Source organism: Microcebus murinus, chromosome 6, assembly GCF_040939455.1.
Source record: "Microcebus murinus isolate Inina chromosome 6, M.murinus_Inina_mat1.0, whole genome shotgun sequence".
Classification (NCBI taxonomy): domain Eukaryota; kingdom Metazoa; phylum Chordata; class Mammalia; order Primates; family Cheirogaleidae; genus Microcebus; species Microcebus murinus.
Window position 1 is genome coordinate 6,846,827 of NC_134109.1, and position 23,674 is coordinate 6,870,500.

Genomic DNA, 23,674 nt, shown 5'->3' on the forward strand with positions numbered 1-23,674 from the left:
AGGAGCCATCTGCTCGGAGCAATTGCTGTTGCCATCTCTCCTTTGTTACGGCAGAGACATTAGTAAGAATTTGTGGGTTTATTATTATTATTTTTGGGGAGGGGAATGGATATTAAAGTGGGATTTGCCTTGTGAGAGATATGCCTTTTTGGAGGGAGGGAAGAGGACATCTCTTTTCTTTCTTCTTCTTCTTTTTTTTCCCCCCACTGTAACATCAAAGAAGACTCGCTGGTTGCATTTAAAACAAAATGTTTTGCAGCCAGATTTGAGCCTGGTTTGATCAAGGGCTTTTTCGCCAGTTGACATTTCGATCCTTTACCAAGCCACAGCAATCGCTTATTCTGCACCCCCCCCTTTAGATGGGGTGGTTGTTAAAACGTCTATACTTGCAGACACCTAATTTCTCCAGGAGGCAATTTGCCCCACGTAGCCTCTGTTTAATTGCAAGGGTTGTTTTTGAGGAGGGGGAAGTGGGGGGGTCGGGGAAGGGGGAGTTGATGGGGGTGCATTGCCAAGCTGGCAGCAGCGACAAGAGCCAGGAGCATTTGCAGTTGTGTGTAAGGGGAAGAAGCAGGTAGGTTCGCTCTGCTCTGGCTCTCCCTGTCCTGGCTTCCCTGGGACGTCAGGAGAGAGCCCTGGCCAGAGGACCGCAGGCAGGCAGCTGGGCGCAAGGGGCGAGGGTTGCCTGGTGCAATGTCCTTCCATCCTTTATTTGTTCCCTATCTCTCTCAGCCTTGCTCAGAGCGGTGCTGGGGGAGCCAGCTGACACTGGAGCTGGGGCAGGGAGGGAAGAGAGGCAGAGGAGGAGAGCCGGGGAGAAGCAGGGAAGGAGACTGGCCAGCACGGGAAGCCGCCTGCCTTCCAGGGGCACACGGGGCCCAGGCCTGGTGTGCGGGTTTAAGCTGGGAGAGTGGTCCGACCAGTTTCCAGACAAGGCTGTTTATTATCCAAAAGCTGCTGGCTTTTCTTCTGTCCCGTGTCACCCGGGAGGGACGTGGGAGCAGGCAGGAATCGATGCAGTTCAGACTGCGTGGCCGCTGGCAGTGCCTCTCCACAAATGACACAGGAGTCGTGGGTTTAGGGTGCTCTGGAGCTCCAGCTAGCAGAGCGGTGCTGTCACAGCCCCTGCCTGGGGTTCACATCTTAGGTTTTAAACGTGACAAAAGCCACCTGAAACGTAGTGTGTCTCTATCAGTTGGGTGGCAGCCCGCCGGCCTGTGGGGCCGCAGCCTCAGGTTCTTTAGGGATGATGCAACTGAGAATAACTGATGGCCTGGGAAACAAGAAGTGCACGCAAATAGCATCGATGATCTTTGCGTTGTATGTGTGTGTGTGTGGGGGGGTTCTGAGAAGGGCTCCATAATGAGATAGTTACATTTACAGACAGGGCCAGTGACAAGAGGAGCGAGGTTAACAAAAAGAGTGTAGAAGACAGCTGGCGGTGGGAACCTGGGCTTCTGGTTTGCTTCAAAATGTTTGACCCAGATGGATATGGCTTTTAAAACTGCAGGACAGACACAGCTATTAATAAAAACAAATACGAAACAACACAGTGACAATGGTGAAGAGGGAGGTTAAGGGGGAACAGCTGACCAGGCCGAGGGCTGTGCAGACGGGGCCAGGGAAATGGACTCAGGTCCACGAAGGAGCCTGTGGCTCTCCAAAGAAACCAGAGGAAATAAGATGTCCATGGTAAATTACATAACCCCAATTAAGGTGATATTCAACAACCCACCAACAGGTTTCCTTGGAAGATTAGTAATTTTCCGTATGAATTCACGGTTTTGCAAAACAACTAGAGACCCAGGATTTGACGCAGAAGTTAGGCTAACTTAATTCCATGGTTGCCTTTTAAATTAGGTTTTGCTGTAGCTGTATGTTTTGAAGGTGGCTGTGCTCACAATTATCTTAACTCCCCAGGGTATAGTCTATCTCCAGTGGTCCACATATCGTTCAAAATTGGGCCTCCGATAAATTTCACCAGACATGAGCCCTCTTTTTTTTTTTAGCAGTTGGTGGGGGAGTGAAGTTCGTCTCCCTTCTGCACAGAAGGGAACCCCATATCATTAGAAGTGTGGTATAAGTCAGCTGCTCTGATGCCACGGGAGAATGAAAATGTGTTCATCAAAGGTGTTATGCCAGGCTGATTTTATTCATTTGTAATTCACACCTGAGAGAAAACAGCCGTGAGCATATTTTAACAACCCCTAATATTTTTAAAGGATATTTTTTCCCTACCTGAATATTATATACATATGTATATTTCTTTTCTTTCTTTTTTTTTTTGGCGGGGCTGGGGGGTTGCTTTCTGCTTGTGCCTTGACCTTGGCAAATTTTGTCTGGCCTTTAAAATATTTCGTAACAGAAAAGCAGTCATTTCTCAAGTGCTGGGTTAAATGCAGTTGCTTTTGTGAAGCCGGCCTTAGAAACGTTGAGGGAGGCTTAGATGGTTGGGTGTGACTTAGTCCTGACCGCTGTGCAGGACTGAACGGGTCTCACACGACCCAGGGGAGGGCCAACTTTGGGTGCTTTTGACCATCATTAGAATTATGTTGCAGGTGAGATGGGAGCACATCCGCCCGATGGCAGATAACCGGTTTCTAGAGCGTTGTCAGAGTTGGACTCTTGGCACTCTCTTTCAGCTTAGAACACGGCTTGCAGCAGACTTCACTTATCCCCTTTGCATCTCCTATCTCGATTGCTTTGCATTCGCTGTTGCTTGTTGTGATAAAATACTTTCCAAAATAAACTCAGTCGAATTGGCTTTTGGGGATGGCAAGGCTGGCTGAGCCGCCGCGCCGGGCGCCGCCTGGCGCTAGGGGGCGCTCGGTGCCCGTGTCATGCGTGGCGCCTCCGCCGCGGCGGCCAGGACGGCTGCACCGGCGGCCGCGCCGGCAGTTTACGTTGCTGCAAAATGTCTTAAGTGTGAAGTTGTAATATTGATTTTCCTGCCGAGATTTGTGCAGGACAAAATGAGAATATAAGTTTGAGAAATCCATTTTCAAGCTATTGCCATTGATTTACAAGCCCTCACTTGGCAGACGGGGGCATTTTCCTTTTCTTTGAGTTTCTTTTTCTTTCTTTCTTTTTCTTTTTTTGTTTCTTAACAATTAAAATTGTTCGTTTTGAATGGGTGCGTTTCCGCCATCCGTCTGTGCTCTTCACGTTCTGAAAATTATGTTGGGTTGTTTAAGGCGTTTGTGACCGGGCCGGGGGGCAGGGAGGGGCATCAGGCAAGAGCATGCATGCATCCTTTGGGGTTAAGGCATTCTGTGCATTTCTGTCCCCAACGTTACAGACCCAGGGACAGCCGAGAGTCATGCACCTAACACAGCTCAATGAATTGAAATCCTTTTAGCTCAGGTTTTATAAAACTTGGATTCTCCATCCATTTACTAGGTAGTGTTCCCACTGTACTAAGGGAAGTAGTGCCGCTCCCCAAAGGTAGAAAATGCCAACTCAAATAACGCAGAGAACTTTGTTTGGAGGGAGCGTGTGCCTGCCAGAGCCAGCGTCGGTGATACCTTTCACCCCAAACGGCGCCCTTCGTGGATGGCTTTTAATGAGACTATTTCTTCCCTAAACATGTAATTCAGTGCTGGGGAATATGTGTGCTTTTGATCATGGGATTTCTAGATTTATAATGTCTTCTTTTCCAAGTTCGAGAAATATGCAGACAGCACAGGAACCTTGCGTCTTATGCTTGAGTTCAGTGTGTGAGCGGCAGAGGTTATTCTGCGACAGGAAAGAGTGCTTTATTCTAACCTGAAAGAGAAATAAATTAGGTCAGACAAAAGCCTAGTGCTGTCATCAGCTGGAGGAAGAGCCCTCACTCTCCAGTACAGAGGGCCAGCAATTTATCTGATGATTTCTCTACTTCGTTTGAATGCTCACATCGAGCCAGTTGCAGGCATATAGTGGCAGTGAGCTCCCTGGAAAACTCAGAGAAGGAGAGGCACGGGCTCTTCACAGCCTTGGGCCCGGCGGGCAGTGGCCTCTGGCACACAGAAAACTGTTGAAAAAAATTCATTTTGAGAAATCCTCAATCCTTTGCCTTGGAGCTTGGGGGAGTTTCACAAGCTGTAACTAAACACAGACCACAGACACAATAATGCATGAGAAAATAATATGTATATATGTGTGTATATATATATATATATATATCTATATATATATGGGAAAAGATGGGAGTTTGCTTCTTGTCTGTTGGAGGCTCTTTTTTTCACCTCCTACGGCTTAAGGAAGGAGCTTCTGGCTGCCTGGTTAGGCCTCACCTTTAGCTGAAACTCTCCAAGGACTTTGGCCTCCAGGTTAACGCTAGCATCATATCTGGGGAGGACAAGAGAAAAATAAACGCTCTTTGGGGACTGCACCCTGCACCCCACACGGTCAAGTGAGAGATGCCGGCTGCACTTCCTTCTCTGAAGACAGTGTTCGCTGTAGACAAGCACTTGCATATTTTTTTAATGCAGATGGGGCACAGAAGAATACCAGGAATGAATGTCCGTGTCATCCATCTGCTCTGAGCGTGGCTTTGTCACTTTGCGGCACTCTTTATTTACTCACACGATCTGGCCTGGGGTCCTGTGTGTTCTGTCCTGTCCCTGCTCCCTGATCCCACAAATCTTCCATCCGGTCCAGGGAGGCAGACGGCAGGGAGATCTGCTCACGTTTTGCTCCCGGTTTCTCCACCTCTCCCCAAGAAAAGCCGTCCTCTGCCTGCCTCCCTGGAGCAGTAGGTTTTCCCAGGACGGGTGTAAAAAGTGCCGAGAGCAGGCTATTTGGAGATACATAGAAGCAGAGGGACACGCACTTCTTGCGTCTTCTGCTCGAGCAAGGGAGGGGGCTTAGCAGAACGGCCTCGTTTAATAACTGGCAGAAGTGACACTAGATCGAGGTTTGATTAATGGTGCCACATTCACGGGGACTTTCGTCCGGCATTTTGACATATGCAAGTCTTTTGTGTAGTTGCTGAAATTTAAGAAATTTATTCTTTTTTTTTTTTTTTTTCTTTTTCTGCGACAGCTGATAATTTGCTTGGGTGTTGAATTAGCCAGCCCAAAAGGCTATTTTACTGCAATGAAATCCCAGACCACACAAAATTAAGTAACTTCAAAGTGAAAAAGAACAACAAAAAAATCCTCTGTTTTACATAACTTTTTTTATGACCCCCTTCCACTGAATTGCTGAAATACAAACACATTTGTGAAATGTTCTAATGAGTTTTCTACCGAACCTACACACAAAAATGACTCAAGGAAGTTGAATGCCAATGTTATTGTGATTAACATGTGTCTCAGAAATGGATGCACTACTGAGGATTAAAAAAATAAATGGGGTCATGTTGAAACTCTTACCTTGGAAAAGAGATGTTGAGAGCAGTTCCTGCCTTGCTGTTTTGCTGTCAAGCCTCAGAGAATCTGAGCTCCTCCACCTAAAGCCTCGAGGCCGAGTGTCTTGTGTGGAAGTCCTTCTTTTCTTCCACACCTTTGAAAAAGCATAATGTTAAATAAAACAGATCTCTTCATTTGGCTACGAAGCATGCTTTCCTATCACATCATCATGAGCCCTGATGTGGCTCTGAATATTTAAGGCATTTGCAGCTTCATAGAACCTGCTGAATGTGTGTTTAGAAGGATTTCTGTAGTGGTAAATCTTTTTCTTTTCTTTAAAGCAGCTATTTTATTTATCAAAACATAGGTCACTGTGTTCCTGGGTGTTGTGAATATAGCTTTTCATCTGTAACCTTTTAGCAATGGCTAGGATCTATGAATACACCTGAATGCTGTTTTGCTTATTCATTTTTTTTCCCTGCTCTTGAGTTGGTACGACCCAGACTCCGGAGCTCGGTTTTGGGGGTTCTGGAGAAGTGTATGTGGTGGGGGAGGGGAGGAGGTTGCTCTAAGTCTATAGAGCAAGTTAGGATATTTTTCAGGGAGCTGTTTTTAATCTGCTTAAGTATCCTAAAACCAGGCTGGAGTTTTATAGGACAATTTGTACACATGCAGGTCCTCCCTTACAAGGTCCTACTTGGCCGCCTGTCTACCGACCAGGGTTGTGGGAGAAAGCATCTTCCTGTATCCAAAACCTCTTCTCGGATCAGGAATCCCCACCTTCCTGGAAGGCAGGCCCGGCCCCAGGCTTTCCCTGCTGGCCGAGTCAGCCAGGATGCTGGTCATTTTCTGGGAACGGAAACCCACGCTGGTGACCATGTTTTGCACCGGCTGCCTTCTCTCGTCTTCCTCCCAGATGTCAGAGATGGCACCTGAGGCGTGTGCTGTGGTTGGCGTGGAGCAGACAGGGCCTCCTGGGGTGGTGGCTGTGGTGTGCACCCGTCCCTCCAGGGAGGTAGTCTTTGGAGGGTCTCCGGGAGGTGCAGGGCTGTGGCATCTGGAACAGGCTGTCTCCTGAGAGGGAGGGTGTCCGGGCAGAGACCGTTGATGGTGCCACCTGGCGTGCCCTCGCAGGGTCCCCACCCTCACCTTGTGTCCTAAGAACCCTTCCTGACCCTGTGTGGACATCCCTCCCGCCACATCCTCACTCTCATTTCCTTCTCCGCCTGGCACTTCATTATTCCCTGTGCTGGGGGGGGGGGACTTCATAAAACCTCTTGTCGTGCCTTTAAGCGTCATCTAGTCATAGATTATTTTCTCCACCAAGAATTGATTCCCCGCTCTCTCTCATCCACCCTTCTCCAGCCCTCCTCCCCACGGTTGTTATTTTCTCTTGGATACGATAAATTAAAAATTGATGGCAGCTCAGAAAGTGTTGTGCTCCGTCGAGTGTGCGCGTGTTGGTGGCGTTATGGTGTCGCCGGGAGCCCCGGCCCCTCCCCGAGTGCTCACGGGCAGGAGAATGAACAGATCCCTTCGCAGATTATCGGTAAGCATGGGCTTGCTGGCGAAGGCTCCGTCTTCGTAGGAAGCAGGTGTAAAGTCTCCAGTCGGATGCAGAGCTCGGGCATCCTGCGTGCTGGATGCTGAACGTTTCTTGTAAACACCCGTGCCCATCGTGATGGCGGCTGTGACGTTAGTGGCACACGATTTTAAGAGCCCGGCTCCCCTCCCCCAACACCCTTCCCTTCCCCCGCCCCCCCATCACTGAAACGATAATTATGCATATGTTTCTCCTGGACTGGGGCTTAGCCATCACAGATAGAGATTAGGATTTGAATCAGCGCAGGGTAAAGTGGAACACGGGCTCATGGGCCACCCGTGCGGCAACGCACAGCCCCTGGGCTCTGCGGACAGTAGGTGGAATCCCCCAAACGGCAGGTGCAGGGGCAGTTGAGAGAGGTGGACCAGGGCAGTCGGGGTCCTTGCAGCCCTTCGTGTAGGTGGATCACTGGCCAGGTAAGGCCTTGCAGAGGGCCTGTTGGCTGCTTGGCTGAGCCAGTGTCAACAATGTCTCTTCCATTTCTGTCTTCTGCCCCAAATTCCTTCCCAGCCAAGCTCAGGCATGGAGAAGTTTGTCTTAGGATCAAGTACTTCCCCCTCTACTTAACAACGATGCCCATTATTATTTGTGAAGCCTGATTTCATTGCTTCTAAATGCATTTACCAGCTGGGAGGAGGCCCAGCCTTGTAAATAAAATGTGGTTTTGTTGTAAAAGAAAATCTAACTCGTGTGCGTGTGTGTGTGCGCGTGCGTGTGTGTGTGTGTGTGTGTAAATATATATTTGTCCATGTACTTTAGGATTTAGCATTTCAGAATTCACCCAGCCCTCTGATATCTGACATTTGGAACAAGTTGCCTGCCGCATCCATTCATTTCTCCTCTTAATGAGTCAAACGTTTTAGCAATTGCTCTACTTTATTCGGCTCATAATATATATTGAGAGCAGCAGTATTTTGCAGGACTGTCTGACACTTGGGGAGCTTTCCATGAAAACAGAAATCATCTCAGAGGAAAACTTCATCTTTGCCTTATTTTTTTAAGCCCTGAGTTTTTTGGACAAGGCTGCATGTGGGGCTCATTTGTAAGGTCTGGGGATTGTGAAAGGCTGTTTTTATTTGTCTCTTCTCTTTCCTGGTGCTTTTTCATCTCTGGGTGCAGGTCGGACGACTCTGCCTGTCAGAACAGAGGCCTGGTCCTCTGAGGCCGGGAGACTCAAGTATCCTCAGGGCAGAGAAAGGGGGTTCTCGGGGGGCCGGACACATTCTCACTTTGCCCTTTTCAGGGCTTGGCCAAGTAGCTCTATCTCCTTTTATTTCTTCCATTATCAATTCAGTTCTAAGAAGGTACACACACACACACACACACACACACACACACACGCCACACGCATGCAGGCACCCTACACGCCCAGCTCGATATCCGCCTGCCAGCGGAAATGAAACCACAGTCTTTGGGGTGTCTCCAAAGGCCTAGAGCACGAGCTTTCAGGCCCAGTGAGCTGCCTGGTCCAGTTGCTCTGGGCCCCGAAGTTCGGGGTTTGGGGTGATTCTGCTGCCTGAACGCTGGGGGTGACCTTGCCACCCTCCTGAGAAATACGGAGTGAAGAGAGCAGGCCAAGGCCCAGAGCTCCGCAGCCTGGGGGGCGGGGAAAGGAAACCCCATTCTTTGGAGTTGGGGGAACACCCTGTCATCTTAGGGAGTTTTACTTTCAAAGCTGAAAGTGGGAGGGGAAGGAGTTTTTTTTTTTTTTTTCTTCTCTTCTGGTGTCTTTTCCTCCCAGAGTCCCTTAGAGGCAGTTAGCTGGATGGCTGGTCTGGGAGGCGCAGATCCGACTGAGGAGTGGAGCCCGGGACAGTGCAGGACGGCGGAGGGCCTGGCTCCCCGGCCTGCTGGCTGACGCAGGAAGCAGGGCTGGGGCTCCGCGCTCGGCTTTGGACACCTTCAGACTCAATTCCTGGGGCTCGCAGGGCTTGCCGCACAAGGAAAGTGAAAAGGCAGAGACTGCCAAAACCAGGAAAGAATACCAGATGTTACAAAAAAAAAAAAAAAAGAGAGAGAGAGAGAGAGAGAGAAAGGAGAAAAGTCCTGGTACAGAGTCTTGGCAAGGCAGGGCGCAGTGGGGAGAGAGAGGGATGCTGCGATCAGGCATATGTGACCTCTGCTAATTTTTAGATTAGTCTGTGTTTCTTTTGAATTAGAAAATGAATTTGAAATTATGTAGCTTGAAAGCTACTAGCAGAGCAGAAATGCTCGGCTCCCTGGAACTGCTGCCCAGGAGGGTGCACGTGGCTGAAAAAGTTAATAAAAAACAACAAAAAAAGTACATGGAGATTAAATAAAAAAAAAAACCAAAACAACAATAAACACCTCCTCTCCCTGAGAAAGATGGTCAGGCTTGGCATGTGGATTTGTTGATGACGCGGTGGCCTCGGCCAGGCCCCGCATGGGGGTGACGCTTTAAACGCTACCAGGTACTGCACCTCGCCCCTGTTCCTTTTGAATTCTCAATTTCTTTATGTCCTTTTCTGCTTTTCAGCTCATTTCCTTTGTGCCTTTTTTTTTTTTAACAAAACAATATTTTGACATCCTCCTCCCATTTATTAGAGCTCCTTCTCTAAAAATGGCGCACAATACATCCTTATATTTCTAAAGAGCTGTTTTTACAGCCCTCTCCTTTGGCTCCGAAATTATGTATATGTAATTGGTAATTAAAGGTGCGAGCTTTTCAATATAAACAGTATTGCTCAATGTTAGATCATTAAAGGGAAAAGAGGCACCAAATAATTACCTTTTACGTTCTGACAAACCCGTTCACAGGAATCCAGTCTTTCCTAGAACCACTGTTCAGCGGGAAGGTTGTGATTACGTTTTAACCATAGCAAAGCATCTTTTCATAAAATAAATTGGTAAATTAATTATGTGGCATTGTCTTCAAACTCCTTTTTAAGTAAACTCCGATTTCTTTTTAAAGTATAATTAATGGTTTCTGGCTTTGTGAGGACTGTTTCTTTACCTTGTAGGTTCTTTTTTGTTGGAGATACACAGACGACAGATTTAGGAGTTCCTCAGCTGCGGGGTGTTTTTGCACTGCCGCATTTCTGATGCATTTCTACGTGTAATTCGTGGAGGGCTGTGTCTACTCTCCTGTAACCACAGGCAGGATTTCAAATCGTAATTTGAAAATTGCAATTTCCCTTCTTAGCAATACCTACGCCTCTACCCTTCCACGTATAGCCCAGGCGTGCACGTTGCACGTCATACGCCGTATATTCCGTGTTCAGCTTTACACAGGGACTCTCCTCAGCCCCCGAAGAAGCCTGTGTTCAGAAAATAGAGAACAGTAATTTGTATGTAGGATGGAAGATGCCACAGAGTTTTTTTTTCCTTAAATTATCTGTCCTTTGGCTCTGGCCCGTCAGTAACTTCACTGCCACGGAATGTGTTTTCCCCTCTTCTTCCATTCCTCCTCGCCGCTCTGCTGTGGTTTTCGTTGCCCCTTCCTAAATACCGCACGACTTAAACTTCACCTGCCTCCTCCCGTTGCAGACCTTTGGCTGCCCCTTTGCTCCTCTGAAGATCCCAACACTTGCAACTCCTATAGACAGCTGACATTTGCTCTTGAAACACTCCCGCCTGAATTTGCTCAGACCCCGAGGGGAATATGAAACCTCCGCACTGTCCACTTACCTTTATTGATGACACTTTCGGCCGCCGATTCTTCCAATTTTCCCTTGAGGGGGTTGCTGCTTTTTGAGACGATTATTAGCTTCAAAATATTTGGGTTCTGTGCCCCCTACCAAAAGAAAAGGGGGGGGGAATCTATCTGCTGCTAAAGAAATATAAAAACATACAGCCCATTGAAAGTGTGGTTTGCTATCTGCCAAGGAATGCTTTTGGAGTCTGAAGAATATTTTTTCTTTCCTTTTTCTGGGGGTGAAAATAAAACCAACAAACAGAAAGGGACAGTGGGGAGTTGATGAGTCTTGGGAAATCTGCAGAGAAATGAAGTCTGACCAGGACCAGGGTGCTTGGCAGGAGAGCCTGCTGCCCCCTGCAAGCTGCTTTCTGAGTCCCTTCTGCTCTTTCCTTTTATAGTTTTTTGGAAGCCGACACTCACTTGTTGCTCTCCAAGCATGTGGGCTTCTTTCTCTCATAAGGCCTGCCCCTCTGACGCCCGTCTGGGTTTCTGTTTTCTAGTTTGGTGTGTGGCCAGGTCTCAGGTGGAGGAATGCGTGTAGGACTCGCGTGCACGGGAGGGTGTGAATGAGGGGGTAGGGGAAGGGAAAGGCAGCACAGGGCGCAGGGGCCAGGGGCTCTGGCTGCCCATTTGACCACCTGGTGAGTCTAAAAAAATAACTGATGTTTGGTTCCCAGTGTAATTGGTTGGGAGTGCTGCCTGGGCATTGGGATTTTTCAAAGCCCTGCAGGTGATTCTCAGAGACTGCAAAGTTTGAGACATGTCTCTACCTGATTCTGTTAGCAGCCAGGGTGTGCGTGCGTGTGTGTGTGTGTGTGTGTGTGTGTGTGTGTGTGTGTGTGTGGTGTGTGCACGCACGTGCATGCATCTGTCCAAGCGTGTGTTCTTATGCTGTGTTGGGGAGAAATTGTCAGAAACACACTAGAGTCCAGTGTATCAGCACTACGTATGCGACAACCTCTGGGTGCTGTGACGTTGCTCTCAGAGCCTCAGTGGGCCCGTCTGTCCCACCCCTGGGGAGGGCCTGGTGAGCGCCGCAGCCAGCAGTGGAGGGCACTGCCTCTTGGTGGGGAAGGGTTGGAACGAATGTCGCGTGCTTGTGATCGCCTAAGCCCATCTCTGTCTTCTCTGCCCCTCCCTTTGTCCTTTCTGTCTCCAGCAGAGGCTGACCATGTGGAGGCCGCCATCCTCGAGGAAGACGAGGGCCTGGAGATAGAGGAGCCGAGCGGCCTGGGGCTGATGGTGGGTGGCCCCGACCCTGACCTGCTCACCTGTGGCCAGTGTCAGATGAACTTCCCCCTGGGGGACATCCTGGTTTTTATAGAGCACAAGAGGAAGCAGTGTGGCGGCAGCTTGAGTGCCTGCTATGACAAAGGCCTGGACAAGGGCAGCCCGCCGCCCTCCTCACGCTCCGAGCTCAGGAAAGTGTCCGAGCCGGTGGAGATCGGGATCCAGGTCACCCCCGACGAAGATGACCACCTGCTCTCGCCCACAAAAGGCATCTGCCCCAAGCAGGAGAACATTGCAGGTATGGGACATTGCGCTCGCCCGGTGGCTGCTGAAGCCACCTCCTGGGTCCCACGCCCTCTGTCTGAGAGCGCTGGTGCTGGGGAGGGCCTGGGGGCTTCCAGGACGGCCTCTGGGCCGCCAGGTGGGGCTCACCCTTCCTGAGGGCCCACCAGCCAGGTAGCCCTCAGGAGGAGACGGGCCAGGGGCTCAGGGAGGCCTGAACGGCGGACGGTTGCTTTGCTTTTGTCAGGGGACTCTGTTTGGGGGCCTAATCCAGAGGTGGCCAGGAGCACGGAATGGAAATTTGGAAGTCGGGTTGGCCCTCTCTTTGCTGCTGATGTCGGCTTTGTCCCTGGTTTTGAAGCCAGACAGTCTTGGGCTGGAATCTGTTCTTCACAACTTGGACACGTCAGTTTCCCCATCTGTGAAATGGACCTCAGGAAAACCTGCCTCGTTAAGGTTGTTGTGAGGATCAATGAGACCTTGGGTGTGGCAGTACCTGTAGGCATTATGAATGGGAGCACTCATTTCCCCCTCTCCCGCTCTGGACTCAGTTTCCCATCTGCAAAAAGAGGGGTTAGGCACTGTGATCCCTGAGGCCTCTTCTGACTTGCCTGACGCTACGGGTGGGTCTGGGGAAGGGCTGTGGGAACTTGCTGGAGCCCTTGGGAGGTTGGACTGTCCTTTGGTTGCTCACTCAGCAGCCGCCGCACAGCTGGTTGTCCCACCTTGAGAGCAGGCGTGGGGCCCCTCTTCCCCCAGGCACGGGCCTGCACCCTCCAAGGGGGCCTGCTCCCCACAGCCAGTGTGCATTGGGCCTGTCCCTCCTAGCCATGGCCATGCATGCTGGAGCCTCCTCCAGGGAGCCTCTGCTTCCTGTGCAAACCAGGGTGTCTGCTTCTGCTTTATACTTCTGAGCCCAGCAGGCCTGGGGGAGAAAGGAAGGCCTGGCCGGCCTGCACTCCTCAAGAGCAGCAGCCTGTCCGGGAGCAGAATGGACATCAGAGTTCATGCAGGGGAGGGTTTGCATCTTGCTGGTTGACTTTGGGCTAGCCATTTCTTGGGTCCGAGCCTCAGTTTCCCCATCTGTCAACAGGGAGAGATAATGCCAGGAGGATGGGTGTGAGGATTAATGAGCAGGGGCTCCATGCGTGCTTTGCCAGTGGGACTCCTCCCTCTGGCTCTGCAGCGTGCGAGTGGGTGGCCGGCTGGGAAAAGGTGTGGACCGAGCCCCGCCCTGTGTGTCCCTCCTGGAAGCTAGCCAGGGCCCTGCAGGGACTGAGGCTTTGGATGCGTCTAGGAGGGTGAGACAGGGACCCCCATCCACCAGGAGGCAGTCGGCTGATGCTGCAAGCCTGTCCCCACCACGTGGCAGCTCTGTGACTTCTGGCCTCACTTTGCTCCCCTGTATGATGGGATTAGCGAGACTTCCCTCCTGTGGGGGACAGCGGTGCAGATTCCCGCAGGCACCTGCTGGGCACTGGGAGACCCCAGGGAACCACCTTGCTTTCTGGTGGGCGTCCTAGCATGGAGCCCCTCGTACTCCCTCCAACATACAAAGGACACGGAGAAAAACACCTGCCACGTCCTGGCCACAAGCACGTGAGCGCCGGCTTCTTGGGGCGCCGAGCAGAGGAAGGAGCGCTTCCTCCCTTTGCTGGGCTGACCTTTCGGCCAAGCCGGCACCGGTCCCTTTGTCTGTGCCGTCCGACACTGGCGGGGTCATTTCTCCCGTGGGATGGACACCTGGCATTCCTGCACACAGACCTTTCAGGGGTGGCCTCTGCTGGGGAGATCGGGCCCCCCATCTATGCTTCAAGGGAAAGAGTTGCAGCTTTTGCCAGAGACTTCCCAACCCTCACCTCACGTTGGAGGCTTTGCCCAACGGGAGGCTGCAGATCACCGTGGGGGGCTTGTTTAAGAAAGTGACTAGATCCGATTTCGTAAAAGGCAAAGTTAATCTCTGAGGCGGCTTTGTCCTCGTCCTGCCATCTGCCCCCACCTCCGTTTTCCTTTTTTTTTTTGTTTTTTCCCCCGGGTTGTAATACTGCAGCAGCCTACAGTATTTTTATTTTATGTGTGACGAAAGATATTCTTGGCCTTTCTGTTCAGCAACAGGACAAATGGATTGCTTCATTCTAGAAGAAATATGTAAAATAATCCCTTAGAAGTCTAAAGAGATATGTTTGTTCAAAGCATTTAAAATGTTATTTTAATCAAAGGCACAAAACAGTCTACATGCTGTGTCAGCTGAAGACGGCCATTCCATTTTAACAACACATCATGTGCTTTCCTTTTAGCTCCCATTTTTCCTATTTCCCTGCCTACTTGGGTACCAACTTTTCTCTCTCTTTTTTTTTTATTTAATAAAAAAGGAAAGATTAAAGAGTAAAACTTCAGTGGCTCAAATGTATAAAGTAATTTAATATGGTGGGAGCATTAATTATTTTAGCTTAATTGAATTCTGAGGACTGCAGTAGTTGCATTTTTGTAGACAAGCCCTGTTTATTATTTCTCTGTGTAGATTAACAGTAAAGGAAACACAGATAACTTTCAGTTATTTATTGTAAAATAAATGTGTCAATTCATGTGTAAAGCAAGCTGCTCAGAGATAATTGAGTCTTTATATTTTAAGAGGAGAACCAGGAATCACGGTGCTTCTCTGCCCAGGCTTCCGGAAACCCACACAGCGGCTGCCCACGCCCCTTGGCCCTACTGGCCTCTTGGGCTCCTGCCTCTCTTTGGTGGCTCAGAGAGATCCCCCGGCCCTTCCACGCCCGACTCCCGCTCCTCATTCTTGGGACTCTGCCTCTGGCTTTGGCTGCCCAGGCGTGGTGGAGTCCAAGGTGTGGGGTCCTGAGGGTCCTGCCTTTTCTGAAGCCAGCAATCTCCCATGCCCGGACAGGTCCCGGCCCTTCCTTGCTGCCAGGTGCTTCGAGAGGCTCCAGGATGGCCCAGAGGGATTCCTTTGACCCTTAAGGGAGTCTGTAGGGTGAGAACTGGGTCGCAATTCTGCCAGTCACTGCACCAGGGCGTAGACCCCGTATCAGCCCTTTCCTTGGGACAGTCCTACTGGAGATGGGTATCAAAGGAGTTACTAGTACTTTTTTAATTATTATTGAATGGTAGAGAAATAGGAAGGCAGAGGGAGCAGGTGTCTGAGGCTTTGTCTCCTGGAGGGCATTCATCCATCCATTCATGCGTTTGGCACCTGAGCACCTGCGGCCAAGCCCCACCTCTGCCTGGGCATCGCCTCCCGGCTCCCAGGTCGACAGCCTCTGGGGAGGGAGAGGATGTCCAGAGTGGGCACGTGGCCAGGGTGTGCGTTGGCGGTGGCCCTGCCTTTGACCCGAGCGGTCTGGGTCCGGGTCCCTGCGTGTCTGCTGTGGGCAGAGAGAGGAGATCCTTGGCGGCTTGTTTCAAGGCCTATCTGGGGATGGGGGTGGCGTTGGTCCAGGGTAGGGTCTTTGGCCTCGCGGCCTCTGGTATTCACCGTCTGTACATTTCTTTACGTTTCTTAGGGTCCCTGCCTGAGACAGCCTCCCTGCCTTTGCGGGGGGGGGCTCTGGGGGGACACGGGACCATCCATCTGGGGGAGCTGAGAGGCGTCCAGGGTTCTCGAAGGCACCTGTCGCTGCTGGGCCGTTATCCTGGTGGCGTTTCGAGGCGGGGGAGGGGGAGGGTGCTTGGGAGCATTTGGGGTGTGAGGGCCACGTGCTGCTCTGTGGGGGAAGAACACTGCCCACGGCCGAGCCCCGCCCTGCTCCCTGCCAGCCTTGGCAGTTTCCTGGTCCGCTCACCTCCCAAACGGTGACATTTATGACATGTGCCTGGTGCACGGTAGGGGCAGGTGTGCTGCGAATATGGGCTGTTCCCGGCCCTTTGCTCTCCCTACCTCTGTCCGGGGTTCAGGTGTGAAAAGAGCTAGCAGTGGCCTCCTCGGCACCGGGCTCCCTGTTAGCGCGGGGAAGGGCCTGCATTGGGTTCCGCCATCAGAAACGACGTCAGAACCAGACAGACTCTCGTTGGTGTCCGTCCTGCCTGTTGTGACGTTGCTGTCACATGGGGACAGCTCTCTGCTGGCGGTTCACCCTGGGGAGCTGGCTGGGGGTTTTTAGGGGTTGAGGGAGCACGGGTGGAATCCCAGCACCCTGACTCTGGCTGGCCACCCAGCAAGTCACTTCACTTTTCTGGGCCTCAGTTTCCTTGTGTGCACCTACTTTTCGGCATTATGCTGTGGGTTAAGCAGCATAATGAGTTGAGAGGTGGAAGCCTGGCACAGGTTGGGCCGTGGTAGGAGACCAAGAAGTGGATGCTTCTAGAAAGCCACTTGGCGACATGCAGGGTGCTTGCTTTTCTCTGTCAAAACCAGGAACACACACCTGGGATGTCTCTCTTGGTGATTTCCTCCCCGTTCCTCTGCGGAATTCCCATTTGATAGCCACGGAAGGGGAGGCGCGGATCACAGGGAATTGGGTTTTGCATGTTACCTCCCCTCCCATAACCAAATGCAGCTGTAACAGGAGGAATTAGCCATCAGCTGTCACTCACAGCCTTGTCTCCCCCCACCCCCACCCTGAATGTCAGTTTTGTGGAGAAGTGCGGGAGACAGGCACTGGGTGACAGGAGGTGGCAGGTCCCTCTGGGCTTGGAGGTGGCAGGCAGCCCCTGCCGCAGTGTCCCTGCCGCTTTATACGTCTTCATCTGGAACCCGGGAAGGGCCAGGGCTGCACCTGGGGGATTCCTGTGGCAGGTGGGGCACAGAGGGGCCAGGTCTGGGGTCCCAGTGCCCCATTGCTAAGCAAAACGTGTTGGAGAAAAGGGCTTCTGATTGAGCCCTGGGATTTACACGCTACTCTGAGAACGTTCGCTTCAGACTTTTTAAAAATAAATAAAATAAACGTGAAAAAAAATATTAGCTTGGCCAGTGGGAGAAACTAAATAACTTGCTTGTGCTGGAAACTGGAGATAAACCCCACTTGCAGGTTGTCTTAAAAAACTTGCATTTGATCTATTTAGAGTTGTTATTTTCCCTTCAAATTAAGATTAGTTAAATCCATGTGTGTTGTGGCATGGATTATCTTTTTTTTATTATTAAATCGTGACAGCTAATTATTAGCTCTGTCTGCGCCGAGGAATAGTGCAGTGCTCTGTCTGAGGGACACAGCCCTGGGCTCAGGCTGCGGGGCTGGGTTTTGTAGGGCTGACCAGGGCAGAGCTTGGGCTGGGCTGGCCGGGTGTGGGGAAGAGGGTCTCTATTTGGTACCCCTCACTGTGCTAGGTGCTTTTCCTGGGTTATCTCCCTTAATTCTTCAAACTTGAAATGGATATTTCTATTTCTAACCCTACTTTGAGTTTGGGCTCAGAGGGGTTAAGGGACTTGCCCAAGGTCACACAGCATAGCAGAGTGAGACCTGGGTCTGCCTGACTTCCTTGGATATCGAGGAGTATGGGAGCCCTTAGGGAGAGGTATTCCAGCTCTTGTCAGCCTGGCTGGTGGAGCCCTTGATGGCAGGTACTACCTCTGACCCCATCCAAGGTGGTCTTTGAAGTCCATCCCAGAGATGACCCTGCGGATACCGCTAAGACTCCTCAGGTCCCTGGAGACCTTGGCTCACAGTCTGTGGCTTCCACATATACTTTACTTCCTGGTGAAGGTTTTGGAGAGGTGGGTGGCAGAAAAGAAAGCAATAGAATATGAATTCAGGCTAGAATTTTGTTTTTTTCTCTCATATTCACAAATTATTATTATTTTTTTTTGAGACAGAGTCTCGCTTTCTTGCCTAGGCTAGAGTGAGTGCCGTGGCGTCAGCCTAGCTCACAGCAACCTCAAACTCCTGGGCTCAAGCAATCCTCCTGCCTCAGCCTCCCGAGTAGCTGGGACTACAGGCACGAGCCACCATGCCCGGCTAATTATATATATATATATATATATATATATATATATATATTAGTTGGCCAATTAATTTCTTTCTATTTTTTATAGTAGAGACGGGGTCTCGCTCAGGCTGGTTTTGAACTGCTGACCTTGAGCAATCCGCCCGCCTCTGCCTCCCAGAGTGCTAGGATTACAAGCGTGAGCCACCGCGCCCGGCCTACAAATTATTTGTTTTATTTGGTGTTTGTTGTTACACAGTTCTTTGCCCATTAACACAAATTATTTGCTTTATCTGGAGGAATTTTGGTGTTGCCAGTGACTTCTTGTATGGCCCTCAGCCAGCTGTTCGTCTCTTCCAAATCTCGGTTTGCTGTGACATGGAGCTAATCTTCCTTGTCTTCCGGGCTTGTTGTAAGGTTTGGTTTAGACAATGTGTATGTGCAGTAGGTCCCTGTGGTTGTGAGCTGGTATGAATAGAGATCCACTGGTGGGATGCAGAGGAAGGTTCTGGCCTCCTAGTCTAAGCTGGAAGGATCTCGTTGCCAGCACTGTCATTGTCACCTGGTTGGCGACTTGTCTGAGCTTACGCAGCAAGTTACTGGCAGAGCTGATCCAGATCCCAGTTATTTTGGGTCAGGGCAGGCCACGCCGGGCTGCCCAGGCCTGTGGCTTGAGCAGGCCATTTCACCGTGTGCAGCACCAGTTTGCTCACGAGCGTGGGGGCGAGCAAGGCCTGTCCCGCGGGCCTGCGGTGGGGGGGGGGGCAGACCCAGGTACCGTGTACATTGTACAAACCAGAGCTGTGTATTAGTGGCTACAGAGAGTGATGTCAGCGCTGAGTTCTGCTTGGAAGTTTTATTGTATTAAAAAAAAAAAAAGACAGAAATACTGGTCAACGAAAAGGGTAACTTTTTCTCCTTTTTAGGTTTGAGGCCTTACTGATGTGTAGGGGCGGCTGCATGCTCCTAGCAGCAGTGCAGGAGAGAGGAGGACAGTCGGGGAAGACAGGGAGGGCAAGGCGACTGGGCTCCCAAGAGGAGGATGCAATCAGTGGTCAGCCTCAGTTATTATTATTGTTAGGCTTTTTATTTTTCAGTAAATAGTTAGCAGTTGACTTGAGTATTTTATTAGGCATTTTTTTGTTGTTGGTGCTGTTGTTGCTGCTAATTTTCATGCTGGACTAACACATAACCACCAGCTCTTAGAATCTGTTAGGAGTGGGCTCTCTGTCGGTCATCTGAACACATGAGGCAGGCTGGCTGTCACCCCTGTGCCCCTGAGGTCATCTTTTCACCCAGGAAACAAAGAGATTGACTTTTTCATAATTTGATTTTTAATTTAACACATACTTATTAGATCTCACTATGTGCCAGTCACCGTTCTTAGGACTTTGGAAACATCATCCGATTTAACCCTCCCTACAACCTTATGAGGTAGGTGCTGATATCAGTCTCACTCTGCAGCACAGGAAGCCGAAGCCCAGAGACGTTAAGTTATTTGCCCAAGGTCACACAGCGGTGAGTAGGGTCCCAGGGTGTCAGCTCCGGCAGTGGCAGTCGTGTTCTTCACTGTGGTCATATTTCCTCTTGCGTTCCCATGCACTGTCTCCATCCTATGAAGACAGTAAATCAGATGTTACTTTCGTTTTATAGATGAGGTGGCCGAGCTGTAGGGAAGTCACGTACCTTACACAGCCATCCCATGAGTCGGTGGCTCTCTTGTGCCTAGATACCGGGCTCCAGGGAGCCAGTGGGCCTTCACTGGGTCATTTCCTGGGAGCCTGGGCCCCGAGGGATCCAGAAGTGCTGCAACTGTGGCTGGCGCAGGCCCCTTCTTGCTCCTGGCCAGGCAATGAGTGATGTCCACAGAGATGACCAAATCTCCGTGACGGGACGTGGGGTCTAGAGTGAGGTGAAAGGGTCAGGACAGTGGGACACGTGTCCCGACATGCCTGTGGATGGCGTGGCGACTGTGCATGTTGGGAGGAGCTGACCCCCACCCAGTCAGGAGTAGAGTGACAGACAGGGGGGCCTCCTGGGTCCAGGGTGGGGAGGGGCAGGCTCAGTGGATTCTGGGCATCCTCTCCTGGGGCTGGCATGCTGGGTGACCTTGAGCAGACCCTCCCCCTCTCTGGGCCTGCGCTTCCAGAGCTGAAACGTGAGAAGGAGCCACCAGTGGTTTCTAACAGCTGCAAGACCCAGGCCGAGGGGCTGGGGGGACTTCAGGTTCCCACCTAAATTCCCTTCCCACCCAGAAGCGCCCCGGCTTTGCTCCTGTTTTACATCTTGGGCTTAGAAAGTAAGAAATTTTTCTCTGAAGAAATTGATGGCGGAAATGGAAACTGTTAGACTAAAAGATCAACAGGGTCTTTCTGCTCCCAGCTGTGAAGATTCTGGAAGAATGTGGTTTTCCAGGCCCTGTCCTTAATGTAGCTGTGGGGTTTGGTGTTTGTTTTTGTGCTGAAGGTCCCCTGAATTGTATAAACCTCAGGCCTGGAGACTGCTATGGGGTGACCAGTGACCTGTGGGCACACGGAGTGGGGCCTCTGGAGGGCAGGGTGTGACCAGGACTTGCAGGCGCGAGCTGGACCAGGGACCAGGGCAGAGGAGGCCGTCCTGGAGGAGGAAGGCGTCACAGGCTTCATTGTTTTTTGTTCTTAAGTGGTTTCCTTGGTGCCCTCTTGCTGGTCTGCTGGCTGTGATCTGGAGGGGTGGCTCAGAGAGGAGGAGTGTGCTGAGGGTGGGAGGAGGGTGGGGGAGGAGGGCTGGCAAGGGGAGAGGTGGGACCCATTGATGAGCCACAGGTCTATGAAAGCATCCTGCTGCTGCTGCTCAGACAGCATAGAAACTGGGACCCCAGGCTCCTGGGGGTGGAAAAATAGCCACCAAATGGCCTTTTGCTGGAAGTGAAAAGTCAGACTCCCTGCTCCTGGTGTGGAGAGAAGACAGCTATCTGTTTAGATGCACTGGCCAAGGGCTAGGCAGAGACCCAGCTTGAGACGGCCTCCTCCTTCTCTAAGCCAAGGTGATGGTTTTGATCAGGGCTGCCCTCCAGCCCCCACGCCAGGGCTCAGTGCCAGGAGGACAGCTTCCACGGCCTTCAGGTTGCAGGTGTGGACCCAGCCACAAAGATGCAGGCAAACAGGTGCGTGGGGCAGTGTCTACCTAAGATGAATCCAAACGCAGAGCCCTGCAGGCTGGCAGTCCCAGTGCCTGGGGTGCCCCAAGTGACAGAGTGCACATGAGGACATCTGTCCAATTGGGCAGTATCCAGAAAACCCAAATCCACTCATTTTTGATGACTTCAGGTGCCAAAGGCATTCTTGAAAGTAGTGGAGAAAGTGGCTTTGTTTCAGAGTCTTTCTCGGGGCAGAGCACACTTTCTGGAAAGTGTAGCCTCCCACCCAGGGGTTCCTGGGGTCCTCTTTTGGGGCTAGGGGCAAAGATGGCATGTCCTGAGCTCAGAGAGACAGCAACTGTCTGGATGCTTCTCCTCCGTTAAGGAGAAAATAGGACAAACCTTGGATGACTCCTTTCCACCTCCAGCACCCGGCTAGAAACAGCCCGGGTTGGTGACCCCGCAAAACTAAGTTCTTCTGGGGCCAGAGCGGGTTCCTTTCCCCTCCCACAGCGAGTTCAAAGCCAGCCAATTAAGAAACCTAAACAGTGCGGTCTTCTCTCTGCATCATGGGCTTGTAAAACTTTCCCTGCAAACTAGGCGGCTTTATTCTCTGGGAAAGAGAAGTATGTAATTTTCATGACCTGGCCTTTGCTTTGGGGAGAAGGGGAATGAGAGAAAGAAGTCATTTCCAGAAACAGACGGATCCTGAGACAGCAAAACAAGGTCCACCCTGGGCGCCAGGGCAATGTTGACCGGAGCGCGGTGGTCCGGACCTCCGCAAACGGGGCGCTGTAGGAAGGCGGGGCGCGGGACTGCAGCCGAGCACCCTGGGTCGTTGTCTCGGGGTGGACATCAGACCTGAGACCAAACCTCTTCTCCCACTCCCATGAAACCAGGCACCACCTGCCTCCCCAACTAATGCAATTTCCCCTGAGCCCCCACCATTGCAACTTGCAAGACTCGCCCCCTCCTCCGATTTCCAGCAACCCCTCCCCCCACCTGGCCCCTCCCCTCCCCCGACGGCGCCCACCCTTAGCAAAGCATGTCCACCCGCCGCCGCCAGCGAGGGGGGCCTGCACAAGCTCCTCTAGCCCTGCCGGCGGGGGGCTTCGGACCCAGGCCTCTGGGGGCCCAGAGGTTGCGGTCCATTAGCCCCCCTTCTGCGCCAAGCGCGAGCACGCAAAGGCCTTCTCCGAGGCTGGGGGCGCCGAGCTCCCGCACCTCCTGGACCCTGCACCCAGTACGGCGCGGACACCCTGGCAACTTCGAAATTGCGGGTGGGACCTCCCCATGCGGGCCATGTCCCACTCTCGGCCAGCCCTGGTTCCGTCGGGGGCCTCCGGGGGCGCCTGGGCCCCGCCCGGCTGCTGGCCCCTTCAACTCGCCCAGGGCCTCTCCAGCCTGCTCCCGGGGCGCGCGGCTTTGCGCCTGTCGCCCACCTCCTTCCTGCTCTCCCTGACCCGGGCCCGGCGCGCACGTAGATTGTGCCTTCGTGGGGCGGGAGTGCAAAGGGGGGGCTCCGGGCCCATGCATAATTCGGGGGCTTAATGGGCCAGCTGCCCGAGCGGGGCGGCGAGGGGCGGGCGGAGGCGCAGCTGACCCTGCCCGCGTCTGGCCTCGCCGGGAAGGCGCGCTCCTTTCTTCCTCCCCGACACTCCCCTCCCCCTCTCGGCCCAGGTCCGAGGAAGAGCGGGCAGCCGGCTGGTCGAAGGGCTAGCCATGGGGAGATTTCCTCCGTGCATCCGTGCAACTTTTGCCTTGGAGGGCGGGGGCCCTGCACCGAATCGGAGCCGCCGCGGGACCCGGCTCCTGAAGGAGTTGGGATGCAGGTTTCCTTTGCACTCTGCAGCCTTTGAGTCTTTCTTTCCGGGCCCCTTCCTCCAGCCCCTTGGCGGCCCCTGTCGTCCCTAGCCCAGCAGCAGCCCCGCGAGCACGCCCCTGGCCCGGGGCCAGCCCCCTTCCCTGGCTGCGGGCGGAGATGGATGGAGGCGGAGACCCAAGGTCAAGGGCGGGGAGGCCGCGGGCCCGGGCCCCTTTGTGCTCACCGGGCCGCCCCTCCTCCACCAGTCGCCTCCCGCCAGGCCCCTGGGCGCACTCCTGGGCGGGTGACCTTCCCGGGCATGGGGAGTTTCATTTCAGGACCCCGAAAACTCCTGCCAGTGCCCCCCTCCTGGAAAGCGCTGCGCGTGAGGGGCAGATCTCCTCGCCGGTTGGCATTTGCCCGGGTCCCGGGGCCGCCTGGGGGGCCGCGTTTGCCCGCCGCCATTGCTCCGAGGAGGGGGCGTCCTCATCTGCCCACCTGGGCGGGACGGAGCCCGGCGGCGCCCTGGGTCCAGGTGAGGCCCTGGCGGAAGGAGCCTCACAGAGTGCTCTTTGTACGTATTCTTGGTCCTCCAGGGTCAGAGGTCTTGTCCCAAAGTGGATTCTGCCCCCACCCCCGGGGGTGGGGGGGCACCTTTTTAACCCCCTAGGGGGAGGAGAGGGAGCCTGCTCTTCCAGGGGCAAATCCTGGGGCTGGGGGCTTAAAACACTCGAGGGCAAAGGTGTTTTCCCAGTTGCGTGGGAGTGAAACC

The 23,674-nt window shown here is 52.5% G+C and overlaps 1 protein-coding gene across 4 annotated transcripts in view; it reads left to right on the top strand.

Annotated features, from left to right (window-relative positions):
• BCL11B (BCL11 transcription factor B) overlaps positions 1–23,674 on the top strand; it is a 93,507-nt gene that overhangs the window by 2,576 nt on the left and 67,257 nt on the right. For 2 of the 4 annotated variants that reach the window (XM_012751728.3, XM_012751731.3), the window contains exon 2: positions 11,754–12,122. In XM_012751728.3, the coding sequence (XP_012607182.1) occupies positions 11,754–12,122 (369 nt within the window). The remainder of the gene's footprint in view (positions 1–11,753; positions 12,123–23,674) is intronic. The other 2 variants (XM_012751729.3, XM_012751732.3) reach the window with 1 other exon arrangement.